General features: G+C 47.7%; 3 protein-coding genes across 3 annotated transcripts; 2 read left to right on the top strand and 1 right to left on the bottom strand.

Moving 5' to 3' along the window:
- The first annotated feature begins 2,207 nt into the window (after positions 1-2,207).
- On the top strand, positions 2,208-5,109 carry LOC136493082 (lipoyl synthase, mitochondrial). The gene is made up of 4 exons (XM_066489125.1): positions 2,208-2,784; positions 3,432-3,643; positions 3,768-4,147; positions 4,634-5,109. Exons 1-4 carry the CDS (start codon positions 2,345-2,347, stop codon positions 4,754-4,756), a joined length of 1,155 nt encoding a protein of 384 aa, XP_066345222.1. The 5' UTR covers positions 2,208-2,344; the 3' UTR covers positions 4,757-5,109.
- Positions 5,110-6,202: 1,093 nt separating this feature from the next.
- LOC136494604 (uncharacterized) lies at positions 6,203-7,788 on the top strand. The gene has a single exon (XM_066490765.1). It carries the CDS (start codon positions 6,998-7,000, stop codon positions 7,649-7,651), a length of 654 nt encoding a protein of 217 aa, XP_066346862.1. The 5' UTR covers positions 6,203-6,997; the 3' UTR covers positions 7,652-7,788.
- A 2,196-nt stretch (positions 7,789-9,984) lies between these two features.
- LOC136491930 (NAC domain-containing protein 2-like) lies at positions 9,985-10,500 on the bottom strand. Its single transcript, XM_066488127.1, has one exon. It carries the CDS (start codon positions 10,498-10,500, stop codon positions 9,985-9,987), a length of 516 nt encoding a protein of 171 aa, XP_066344224.1.
- Positions 10,501-13,096: the final 2,596 nt, after the last annotated feature.

Genomic DNA, 13,096 nt, shown 5'->3' with positions numbered 1-13,096 from the left:
ATGCTCCTTGTAAAAACAAATGGAGGGTTATATTTGTTATAGAGCCCCGTTTGGCAGCTTTCAGTTTTATAAAAAGGTTCCTGAAGAGACTGATTTTGATTCTCATGAAACTAGGCTTTTTCAGGTTTTTGGAGAACCCTGAAATATTTTTTTAAGAAACTAAAATATATATATTTTTTGGTTCTGATTCTGAATCCTAAAACCGTTTGGTAAGGATTCTCCCATCAACGGAACAACATGTGTTCTTGGAGAATTTCTACAAAATGCTTGAGAATGCACCATAGTCAAGCTGATTTGGGTAGGTAGTGACATGGATGACATTAGGATACCAAAAAAGTATGCCCATCAGCTCTTTGTACCAGTGTCGATTTTTTTTAAAGGCTCTAATCCTCAGTTCTAGAACAAGAGTTAAAGTACGAGTGAATTGCAGATCAGCTTGGGTCAGAAAAGCACCTTTTTTGAATTTTCATCTCGTCCACTTGCCCTTTGTAGACTTTAATCGCAATCGTTGGCCTGGACGGTAGCGTAGGCTAGCACGTCCGGGCGCTCGCGCGTTGCACTTTGTTTCGCGCGCTCCACGCGGGGCCCGCGTCGTCCGAGCGACAAGAGGGAAAGGATCAAAGGAGGCGGCGCCTCCGATTCGGAAGGATCCGACCGTAGCGTCCTATGGATGCCCTGCCGGCGTCCGGAGAAGACACACCGAGACGATACAGCAGAAGGCGAGAAGGAGCGATGCCATACCTGATCTGATTTTGAAACATTCATATACAACAGTTGTAACATACTCCCTCCGTCTAGAAAAGAATACAATTACGGGTTGCGTGCTAGCAAAAATAGCTCACGTTTGATCAAATTTATAGTAAATACTATTTATATTTATAGCTCCAAAATAATTTATTATAAAAAGACATTTTATAATTAATATAATGATATTTATTTAATATCATAAATATTAATATTTTTTATTTATAATTGATCGAACTTAAGACACAAAACCATAACACTGTATTAGAATTGTATTCTTTCATGGACGGAGAGAGTACGTCTAAAGATAGATTGAACACTTAAACATGCTTATGAAACACTTGGAAAAAACACGTGAAAACACCTGAAAAACCATTGTAAACATACGCAATATCCAGATAATACACATGCAACGTATGTGCGAAACATATACAACATCCAGATAAATATACTTGCAACATACGTCCGAAAAACACAGACGAAACATTGGTAACAGACATTTGCAACATACGTGTACAACCTTTGTAACATATGCAACACACGTGTACACTCGAAACATGCGTTTGCAACATGTGCTTTTAGCAAAACATGGCAGCCAGGCGGGCGAAGCACGACACAGCTGGTTGTGCGGTCGCGGTGGAGAAGGAGGATGGCAGTGGGCAAGGAGCAGTGCGGCCTCAGTGAGCGACATCGCTGCCCCGGCGATAGGGTGCACGCGGTGCCCACGGTGGAGGCGACAATAGCAGTCGGGTGGTGCGGCCTTGCGCGGTGAGCATGCCGTGGCGATGCGGGCGCGGCGACGGTGGAGAGGAAGGCCGACAGGAGGCGCGATAGAGAGGGAGGTGTGTGGGAGCTGCGGCGGAGCCGGTCGCGGAGCACAGTCACAGTAATGCCTGTTTTTTTTATCTACGGAGACCGGAGAGGAGCGGATAGGAACGGATATGCTTCTGGACGTCGGGTCCATCAACAGGGGCGTCCGACGCTTACGGGACGTCTGATTCCCCGTGGTCCCTCTGTCTCAAAGTGATTCACCATTAATCTTGTGCTTTTGTGACTTTGAGGTTGCTAGACTTTGATATTCCATTGCCGTTTGGTCGAGCTCCGCCACTTATAGTGGAACGTTGGTCCCTTTAAGAAAATAACACTTATCTGAGGTTTTGTAAATATTACTATGGCTGCAGTTTTTCCAAATTTTAAGCACACTCCTACTATCAGCGCTGATCCATCTCCAAATGAGTAAATGAATCTAAATATGGCTCATCATGTGACCCGTTCACTGGTCTAAAACTTAACTGAAACTCACTAAAAATATTATTCCGGCTAAATTGTTGCGAGAGAAAAACACAGTTTCAACCTTAAAAAAAAAAGCCGATATATGAGGTATCGATTTACGATGGCCAGTTCTCCAGAACGGCACACGAATACGCCTTCCTATCACCTAAGACGCCTCATTGTGGTTACGTTTTCCGCGAATCCCCATCTTCACCAAACAACCAACAAACTCCATCTCGCCTGACTATCCCCCCACCGCTCCCGTCCGCAGTCCCCACGCGGCCACGCCCCACCAACCGCTGCCGCCGCCGCCGCCGCCGCCGCAGCCATGCACGGCCGCCAGCACCTCGCGGCGTCCCTAACCCGGGCCCTGACCCAGGCGCCCACCCGCTCCATCTCCTCCACCCCGTCTCTCCTCCAAACCCTCGACCCCTCAGTGCCATCGCCTCCTCCCGCCGCGGAACCAGGGCGGCTCGTGGAGCTGCGGCGGCGGCTGCAGGCGGACGCGCCGTCGCTGGGCGACTTCGCGTACTCGGTGGAGGTCGGGACGCGGCAGCGCCCGCTGCCCAAGCCCAAGTGGATGAAGGAGACCGTGCCTGGCGGCGCCAAGTACGCGGCCATCAAGGCCAAGCTGCGGGAGCTGAAGCTGCACACCGTCTGCGAGGAGGCCCGGTGCCCCAACCTCGGCGAGTGCTGGTCCGGCGGCGAGACCGGCACTGCCACCGCCACAATTATGATCCTTGGGGACACCTGCACGCGCGGCTGCAGGTAAGAGATTCGTCGTGCTCATTTTTCTGCTTTGTTTGTGGTACCGTGGACGGATGCTTAGATGTTTAGGCTGTGCGATCTGAGACCTTATTGCATTATGTTTGGATTCAATATATTAGTAATTAGTAACTGGAATGTGCTATTCACTTGCTTCTGTATGGTAGACATTTAGACTAACATGCTGCAGTGTGCTCTATCTTGATTCATGAACTGTTAGAATTCATATGATCGAACTTTGCATCCTCATATGCTCAGATGTTTCTTCTGGATTTTTTAGGCACTTTTATACTGCTCTAGCTGTTGCGTTGCAAGAATGTTCTCGATATCTAAATTTACAAATGCATAGACACCACTGACCACTGTGTAGTTCTATCTAGCGATGGGGCGATAAGATGGATGTTTTTTCTGTATGAAGCAATTCTATATAAAATATACTTATTCTATTGTGTGTGATTGATGTCCATTTTTGGGGTACCTGCAGGTTTGTTGTTTAGACCACATAGTTTTAGCCGCTTCATCAATAGTTTTGTTTTGCGTAAGCCTGGATAGCAAGGATGTTTGTTGTTTGTGATGTGAAATTTACCTTTTGAAGAAATAAACATAAGGCCCATAGTTGCTTACGAATTTGAGAAATCACTAATTTGCAGATTCTGTAACGTCAAGACATCTCGAACACCCCCTCCACCGGATCCTGATGAACCTTCCAATGTTGCTCAAGCTATTGCCTCATGGGGCCTTGAATATATAGTTATCACGAGTGTTGACCGGGACGATTTACCTGATCAGGGCAGTGGTCACTTTGCTGAAACAGTACAGAAGTTAAAGGCTTTGAAGCCAGAAATGCTTATTGAAGCACTTGGTAAGAGACATGTTCCTCACCGTATGCTTGGTTACTTGCATATTAGCGTGGAGTTGATCATCGGCCCTGTCAAATTATTGCATTAACCATTCCATATTCAGTACCCTTACTACTAATTTTGCAGTACCTGATTTCCGTGGAGATCCAAGCAGTGTAGAGAAGGTTGCAACTTCTGGATTGCATGTTTTTGCACACAATATTGAAACAGTGGAAGAGCTTCAAAGAAATGTCCGAGACTATCGTGCAAATTTCAAACAGTCTATAGATGTTCTGAAAATGGCAAAAGAGTATGCTCCTCCTGGTACCCTTACAAAGACATCAATAATGCTGGGTTGCGGAGAGACTCCAGATCAGGTTATTAGCACCATGGAAAAAGTGCGGGCTGCTGGTGTTGATGTTATAACATTTGGCCAGTACATGAGGCCATCAAAACGCCACATGCCTGTCTCTGAGTATGTTACGCCTGAAGCTTTCGAGAAGTACCGGGCGCTTGGTGTTGAAATGGTATGCCTATCTTTCTCGGATGTGTCTTTAGCTTTTCACATTGTATGAGGCATTTGGAGGCAGCCACATTCCTTTGGTCATCCTATACATGGCAAGCCTATTATCAACCATAATACTAAATTTCACAGTATATACAAAATAAATATGTTTATCGACTCTGATGCCTCTTTGCTGATTATTAAACACCATTGTTTGGCAATTTGGAATGCTGCAAAAGGAAGAATCGTCAATAGAATGTTCATTCCTTCTGTGATTCTATCTTGGTAATCCAAACTTAGTTGTGCTAGCGAAATAAGGCTCTAGAAACTTGCAATTTCACCTATGCTGCAGCATCGATTCATTTGCGGACTTGATTACTGTCATTGTTCTTATTAGTTCCCAGAATCTCTCTCATTGTTAACGATCTTCAAGCACAGTCATTTTCCGCATTGCTCATAGTTAGCTGGGGTGCTGACAAAATTGCCTTGTCTTCGTTGTAAATGGCAGGGGTTCCGCTATGTTGCATCTGGGCCAATGGTTCGATCTTCCTACAAAGCAGGTGAATTCTACATCAAGGCTATGATTGAAGCCGATCGAGCAAAGGCAACCACTGCAGACTCAAGTGCATAAGCATAATTGACAGTACATCCATCCCTTAACTTTGCTGTGCTGCAAATAAGCTCCTCACTGCTTTGTAGTCAGAGAGACACGTTGATTTATGTCATAATTCCATCCACACATTCATTTTTTGTTATAGAATAATTCCGGCTCCTTGGTGCCACTCCCATTCAACCTTGCTTCGTCATCCCTCTCAAGTTCAAAAATCAAAATTATTTGTTGTAATAACAGTATATTTAGGCGATCGTCTCCTTTTTGTTTTGCCCGTACAGTCAGAATGTGAATACAGCAGGGCTTGTACTTTCTGTGCCATTGGTAGGCCCAATCTGCTGCGGATCAAATAACAGAGACGGAGCTTGCGGGTAGTAGTGCGGAAATCCTGAAACACTCTGCTGTGGCTGGGAGGGTGGGAGCCAACTTAACCATCTTTTTGCGTGGTCAACGACTCAGGGCAAAGCAACACCACGTTCGTTTGATAGTTTCCGTGAGTAATAAGCTGGCTGATGTTGCTTTGTTGTGAGAAAAAAATAATGTATTATGATTGATAAGCCTGGCTCATACGATCAAACGAACGGGGTATTGCTGCCACTGGTTCGTACATGATTGATTGATTGGGAGTACTATGGTTGATCATTCATCAGATGTCCCCATCAGTGGAGAAGGAGCTGACCAGCGCTGCAATAATGCTAGGAGTATGTAGTGAAATGTGATGTTGCTCCTAATTGAACTTGTCGACACATCCCCGGAACTCTTCCTCAACACGCGCGCCAGCACCAATAGCGGCTGCACACGCGCCCGCCCTCGCTCAGCTTCCTCTCCTCTGCGTCACTGTTCATCTTCCCCAGCGAGCCACTGCCTCGCTGCCCACCTCGACAACTGCCCAGGCCGCCGGCGACCTCCCCGCCCACCAACCACTCCGGCCGGACGAGCCCGCCCTCCCCTAACTTCGCCGGCCGCTAGCCCCCGCAGCCTACCCCGCCCTGCCCCGCCCGGCTCGGCGGTGCCGCCGCCGCCTCGCTCACTGCCGTGTCGCGGCCGCCGCCAGGCCGGCCGGCCGAAATCTATAGCCGGGGAGATTATCAAAACTTCACCGGCTGGCCAACCCTAACCCTAACCGCCACCTCCGCCGCCGCCTCCTCCTCCTTGTCCACCGCCCCGGCCGGCGGAGACCTCGCCGCCGGCCACTCCGCGTGCCGCCCCCAGCCTCCGCCCCCTTCTTCGATTCCGGCGTGTGGGGCGTCGTGTGCGCCGCTACGGTTAGCGGCGCACACGCGGAATAGTGATTGTGACACATCCCATTCAAGGTGTGTGTAGTGTAGGCACCACCCCACCATTTTCTCCAGCCACTGATGCAGGCAGTGGATTTGGGTCAACCGAGCACTAGAAACTACGCTCGCCCTCACATCACACTACCTGAGATATCTGAGCACGAATCACCGATAGAACACGTTTAACAATACCTCCAGACTCCAGAGTGGGGAAAAATGGGCAGGCTGCATCTAATTAACCGGCGCGGGCTAGTAAACTAGGCACGCGTGAGCATCGATCCGAGGTGTAATACAACTAGCACCCGCCCGTCGTCCTCATCTGGCTATCCGAAATCCCGTGCAGACGTGCGTGCGCAACGGGCATGCTTTGCTTTCCCAATTTCGCCGTGCGTCGATGGCCGCCTCCCTCCCTTCGCCTTGGGCAAATCAAAAGCGGTCGCGCCAGCATTAAACAAACTGGACGACGACCAATCAAGTGAGAAGCAACCGCATGTGCTCAAGTGGAAGGAGGGGAAAAGCGTTCGCCTTCGCCCCGGTTGCTGCCTAACCCACTAATCTACCATATCAGCCTCGCCATTTGACGCGACGCATCCTTATCTAGTTATCTGCCCATCATCGGCTGATCGGATCGGCGTTGGTCACTAACTAATCACTCTTGTGCCTCCTCTATGGCCAAACCATCCTTGACACGCCCAAGGGTCCACTAGAAAGTTGATGACTCGGCTGGCTCGCTCGATCGGTCGGTCCCTCGGGAAAGCGAGGGCCGTTTCCACGAGCACAAGAGCACTGGCGTCCGCGGTCCGCCTAGCTATATATCGGAGCCTGCACATGCAACTCTCTGTACACATGAGCTCAGCCCAGCGCGCCAACACGAACCACCGCAGCTGAGTCAGCTAGCTAGCTAGGACGACTAGTAGTACTGCTGCGTTCCTGCAGTTAACTTGCTGCAAGAAGAAGCGCAAGGCGCGATCGAGTGCGTGCGTTAATGGCAGGATTACTGAGGGTGCAGCCGCCGAGCCTCGAGCTCGGCGTCAGGGTCGTCAGGGTGGATGGCCTAGAGCAGGAGCAGCTGGAGGAGCGCGGCGGCGGCAGCCTCTTCCTGAGGTACTACGTGCCGGCCGGGGACGGGCGGCGGCGGCTGCGCGTGGACACGCGGGAGGTCCCGTGCGCCGGGGACGGGGACTTGCGCTGGGGCGAGCTCGCGCGCTTCCAGCGCTGGGGTGGTGGCGGTGCGGCCGGGGGAATCGCGTTCGAGCTGCGGTGGAGGCCGCGGCCGTCGTCCTCGTCCGGGCTGGTGGCGGCGCTACTGGGGGCCGGCGGAGCGCGGGTGAGGCCGTCGTCGCGGGTGCTGGCGCGGGCCGAGCTCCCGTGGGCCGACGTGTCGTCGGCGGCGGCGGCGCAGCCGGCGGAGAGGTGGCTCACGCTCTCGCAGGTGGGCCGCGAGCTGCGCGGGTGCAAGGCGCCTAAGCTGCTGGTCGAGGTCAAGGCTGTCCGCCACGCCGCCGTTGCTAGCACGGAGAGGACATCCGGTGGCGGCATGACCCAGTGCTGCCGTGCTGCCGAGCGCTGCGGCCAGTGCGGGTGGGTTGGGAGCGAGGAGGATATGTTCCTCGCAGCAACGTTCAGTCAGCAGTACTAGGCCATTCTCAACTGTCAATTCTCACAGCAAAATTAACAACTGGTTCAGACGCTCCCATGTCAGGATAAATATTTGTACAAAACTATTAAGTGTATAGCCCCTGCTCCAAATTTTGAGAATTGAAATAATTGATTGAATGATTTGCGTCAATTTTCTGTGAATTGAACAGAATGGTCAATTTTCTGTCAGTTCAACAATTTAGTTGGGAGTTGCGATGTCCTTAATTATGAATCATTTATCTTATCCGCTGATAGGTGTAAAAATCGTGCAACAGGTGAATTGCTCTAATTTATGAAAAAAGTAGTTTTGAATTAGAAGGGAACTAAGATAAGCTTAATTATTGACTTGGCTTGTATTAATCATATTATATTCCAGTCTCTTTTTGCGTTCTGCTTCGTGATATTGAGTCATTGCCTCGATGAGAAACATTTTGAATGGTAGGCCGGAGGGAATTGAACAACATTGCTGAAATACAAGATTCGTACCAGAGGCTCATTGGACTTCGGAATGCAATTCTTCGGCTTCTCGTGGCAGAGCTATATACTGAACACAATCTTTGACAGCTACCTGTTGGCTTGCTCGTAAACGATCGTAAATTTCCAGTCGAGAACAGTGTTTTTCTCTCATACCAAACCAGCCAGCAGTAAATAATTCATGGGCTGGGGATCTTAGCTCACGTGATCAGGGAAGATCCTTGGTATGAATAAGCTTTAGCAAATAGAGTAGCAGACCACTACTGCTATGGACTCTTACAGTCTGTTCGGTTGGCTGATTCGTATCGTTGCTGGTTCGTTTATGTGAGAGAGAAGTACTGCTGGCTGGTTCATTAGAACAGTGTCCATGTGAGGAGCCTGGCCAGCCCAGCCAGCCAGCCTGCCCCAGCCGAACAAGGCGTTATTCATTTGTAATTCAAGCCATTCTAAAAGTTACTACAAACTCCTGGGCAATTATGAACTGAAGATTATAGGGAAGAACTTAACATTACATATATGGACCCATAGATTTAGGTACTATAATGGTTACATGAGTGGGTGGCTACAAAATAATAGCGACTGTTGCCCCATGCTCCTTGGCTAAAAAAATGATAGAAGGATAGGGCTACAAAATGAGTAATGGTTACATTAGTGGGTGGCCTTCCACTACTAAATAATAAACTTCATAAGTGCCTGTTTAGTTTCCAAAATTTTGTAAAATTTTACAAAATTTTTCGTCACATCGAATCTTTGGACGCATGCACAAAGCATTAAATATAAATAAAAAATAAAACTAATTACACAGTTTAGACGAAATTCACGTGACGAATCTTTTAAGCCTAATTAGACTATGATTGAACACTAATTATCAAATAACAACGAAAGTGCTACAGTACCATTTCCCATAAAATTTCGCCAACTAAACAAGGCCTAAGACACTGCAGAGTGCAATCTGCTTTAGGCTGTGTTTAGTTTTCAAAAGGTTTCCCAAAAAATGCTACAGTATCCATCACATCGAATCTTACGATACGTGCATGAAGCATTAAATATAGACAAAAAAAAAACTAATTGCACAGTTTAATTGCAAATCACGAGATGAACGTTTTGAGCCTAATTAGTCCATGATTGAACACTAATTATCAAATAAAAACAAAAGTACTACCGTAGTCAAATTTCTAAATTTCGTGAACTAAACACACCCTTACATCCTAGTCCTAACTAAAAAAAAAAAAATGTGGTGCAGCCTCCTAGCACAGCCCCCGAGCATATCTCCGAACAGCTTCTTGACCAGAGACTAGAAAATTGCTTCATGCACCTTGGCTCCGAACTGATTCCTGAGTTAGTTCTTGACCAGAAAGTACTCTTCTTCTACTTACAGATCAACGAGCAGCCACCGCCCAGCGCTCCGGTGGCCATGTTGCCGAAGCTCGGCGCCGCACAGTTGGTCCGCACATTAGCCAGTAATGACCTGCAGAAATCATCAAGGTCTCCTGCCACCCAGCTACTCTGCACCCCTGTTGCCATGGCCCCGGTGTTGGGCACCACCCAGCTGCTCGGGACCCCTGTTGCCATGGCACCGTTGTTGGACACCACACAGCTGCTCTGGACCCCTGTGGAGTGCTCCTGCTCAAAACTGTTATTGCTCTGCACATCAACCCCTATCGAGCTCCAGAACTCCAGTTCTCCTTCAGACAGCTGCTGCACCATCGGCATGGTAGATTGTTGGACCATCAACTGCGGCGCCACGGTGTCCTGCTGCTCTGTTGTCGGCACCTGCGCCTCCAACCCGGTGTGCTGCTCTGACACTGCGGACGGGAAGCCCTGAAAGTCGCTGCTGCCAAGAAGAGGGCTCTGCCGGACTTATTGGCCATCCGGCACGCGCATGCGCTTCCGGCCGTGGCCGCTGAAGGCAATGTGGCAGATCTTGACGGGCGACGGGCAGGGCGGCGCGGCGATGGTGTACTCGTGCATCACCCACCCCACGCTGCCGCTGTTCTTGCCTTTGCCCATGTGCAGGTTGAGGTTGCTGACGTGGATTTTGATCCTCTTGCCGCGGACGCGCAGGCACTTCTCGAGGCTGCTCTGCATCTTCCACGTCCCGACGCCGCCATCGCAGCCGCGGTCCTGGCGGGCGCCGGGTTTCTTGGCTTCGCTGCCGCGCACGATGAAGTAGGCCTCATCCTCGCTCCCCACGCCGTGGCGCTCGAAGAGGTCCCAGGGCAGCGTGCTCCCCGCCGCGTCGTCCTCGAAGATGACGCCGGGGAATGGGTCCTGGCCACGGGCGCGCGGGAGGAGGTAGAACTCGACGAGCTCGCGCTTCGTAGGCCGGAACCTGTAGGTGGGTGGCGATGGGATCTGCTCCGACGCCGACGCCATGGATGGGATGGGATTTGCTTCTCCGACGACCAGAGGCGGATCTAGGGGGCGTTTGGTAGAGATTCTACCGGGGGCGTGGTGGCGCGGGCCGGGGGCGCGGCGGTGCGGGGACGCGGGTGGCGGCGTCGGATCGCGGACGGGCGGAGGGGCCGGGGGAGCCGTGGCGCTGGCGCGTGGGTGGCGGCGTCGGGTAGTGGATTCGCGGCGGCGGGATCGGACGCGATGAAAAAAAAGGATACGGCGAGCCGAGGAAATTAAAAGGGTGACGCAGAAAGAGATACGGATACGGACGAACTTCACCTCTAACCGAAAAAAAAAAACTCGTGTCAAAAAAAAATCGCAATGACCGTCCGGAAAAATTCAGTGGTATTCAGCGTCATTGTTCTAATTTTTTTTGTGCCATCCTATACCACTATCTGTCAGTTTGGGCTTTAACCCGTCAAACAGCAGGGTGAAAAATCAAAAATACCCTTAAGTCTAAATATGTTATTAATTTTTTGAGCATCTTAACGACTTCAAATGAAAAAACTCAAAACTAGAAAGTTGTAGATCTCATCAAGATCTATAATTTTTATATGAAAATTATTTTCATTTAATTTCGCAAAAAAACAAATATGATTTTTCTAAGATATATTAATCATATCAAATCATATTTTTTGTGAAATTAAATGAAAATAATTTTTATATGAAAATTATAGATCTCGATGAGATCTACAGCTTTCTATTTTTGAGTTTTTTCATTTAAAGTCGTTAAGATGCTCAAAAAAATTAATGACATATTTAGACTTAAGGGTATTTTCGACTTTTCACACATGCAGTTTGACGGAGTTAGAGCCAAAATTGACGACAGTGGCATGGAGGGCACAAAAAAGTTGGAGCAGTGACGCTGAAGACCGCTGAACTTTTTCAGAAGCATACAGGGTATTGCGATTTTTTTAATGGCACACAGGAAATTCTCAAAAAAAACCCAAAATAAATAGAAATGAGAAAAATAAATAAAAATGTATTTTAGACATTTTCATCATTTTTATCAAGAAGCTATTTTATAAATATTTTTCTAAAATAGCTTCGACTCGCAAGTGGAGCTGCTTTTTAGCCAAAGCTAAAAAAACTCCTTTACCTAGTGAAGCAGAGTTATACCAAACGCCTCCTAGTTAAGGGATATGGGTGTACACATATACACCTGATATTTATCACCATGTTCGCTTGATCGTTTCTGTGGCTTATAAGCCGGCTGATGTTGTTTTATTGTGAGAGAAAAATACTATATCATGGCTGATAAGCATGGTTAATACGATCAAGCGAACAAGTATCATCACAACGAGGTTTTCAACGTGGAGTGCAAGACCGCCTCTCTTCCCCACTTTCGTGGTGATGTGTCATGCCACATCAACAAAATTGATAGAATGTAGCGCATCTAATGTTTTCGGTAGGGATGGCAACAAGGATTCAAGTCGAGTGGAGTCTTCGTGGACCTAGACCTGAAACCCAAATTTAAAATTTGAAACTGCACCGAACATCGATTTAGGTCTTGTTTAGATGCCATCCAAATTCCAAATTTTTTCACTCTCTCTCCATCACATCAATTTTTAACCGCTTGCATAGAGTATTAAATATATGTAAAAAAATAACTAATTACATAGTTTAGTTAAAAATCACGAGATGAATCTTTTGAGCCTAGTTGGTCCACGATTGGACAATATTTACCAAATAAGACGAAAGTGGTACTATTCATCGACTTCATTTTTTTCGCAATCTAAACGAGGCCTTAGGTGAAAATTCACCTCCAAACCTGGTGGATCCTGAAACCTGAAACCTGTAGCTCACCGACAATACAACAAAAGCAATAAGGAATTTTTGAAACACATGCATGATATATACTAAATATTCAAATGTATAAAAAAGAGGCAACAAATAACACAAAATTCTATAACTGAACTAAGAACAAACTTAATAACTTACAAAAACAATTTATTAATAAAATGCATGAGTTTTTATTCAAAATAATTTATTTCGAGTCTCCATTAGGCATCACCAGGGAAAACCGAACCCAATAATTTTGGGTCCCTGAACCTGAAAATTGTAGGGGGAACGGAGTTTGTATGCGAAAGTTATGTCTATTTTATGAACGAACTCTAAATTAGAGGACAAAATAGAAAGAAAGTGAGAAAAATTGACGGCAGTGGCTATGGTTTTGCTAGAAATGGTGGGTCTATTAGGACTCTAATGAATCAATATCCTATTTTACACTATAGATGGATCCAATCTATAACGAGTATAATTAGCTGTTGGGAACATCAGCAACAAAAGAAGGATGGCCACATCATATAGTGGCGGAGCATGAGATGCACTATTGCTACCACATCGAGAACGCCCTTTCCAGTCCCAACAAATGGTGGCGGCGATATAGGAGCTCGGACAGTTGTCGACATGCAAGTAGTGCTACTCGGCGGCCTCCTCGTCCCCGTTTTGTGCCTAACTTGCTCATGTGCAGTGGCGAGGTGTCTTTTTTCCTGCGAGAGATGAATTATATTAGATAATAGCTATGTACATAAACACGTTACAAGTATTCTGAATTACACAAATATCTAGAAAC

This window comes from Miscanthus floridulus, chromosome 11, assembly GCF_019320115.1.
Source record: "Miscanthus floridulus cultivar M001 chromosome 11, ASM1932011v1, whole genome shotgun sequence".
In the NCBI taxonomy this organism is placed as follows: Eukaryota; Viridiplantae; Streptophyta; class Magnoliopsida; order Poales; family Poaceae; genus Miscanthus; species Miscanthus floridulus.
This window is presented reverse-complemented; position numbering and strand designations above follow the sequence as displayed.

Excerpts from the sequence above, each read along its gene's own strand:
- LOC136493082 (XM_066489125.1), top strand. The coding sequence starts at position 2,345 with ATGCACGGCCGCCAGCACCTCGCGGCGTCCCTAACCCGGGCCCTGACC. Across the intron at positions 2,785-3,431 it reads ACCTGCACGCGCGGCTGCAG|ATTCTGTAACGTCAAGACAT; the intron begins GTAAGAGATTCG and ends ACTAATTTGCAG. Across the intron at positions 3,644-3,767 it reads AATGCTTATTGAAGCACTTG|TACCTGATTTCCGTGGAGAT; the intron begins GTAAGAGACATG and ends CTAATTTTGCAG.
- LOC136494604 (XM_066490765.1), top strand. The coding sequence starts at position 6,998 with ATGGCAGGATTACTGAGGGTGCAGCCGCCGAGCCTCGAGCTCGGCGTC.
- LOC136491930 (XM_066488127.1), bottom strand. The coding sequence starts at position 10,500 with ATGGCGTCGGCGTCGGAGCAGATCCCATCGCCACCCACCTACAGGTTC.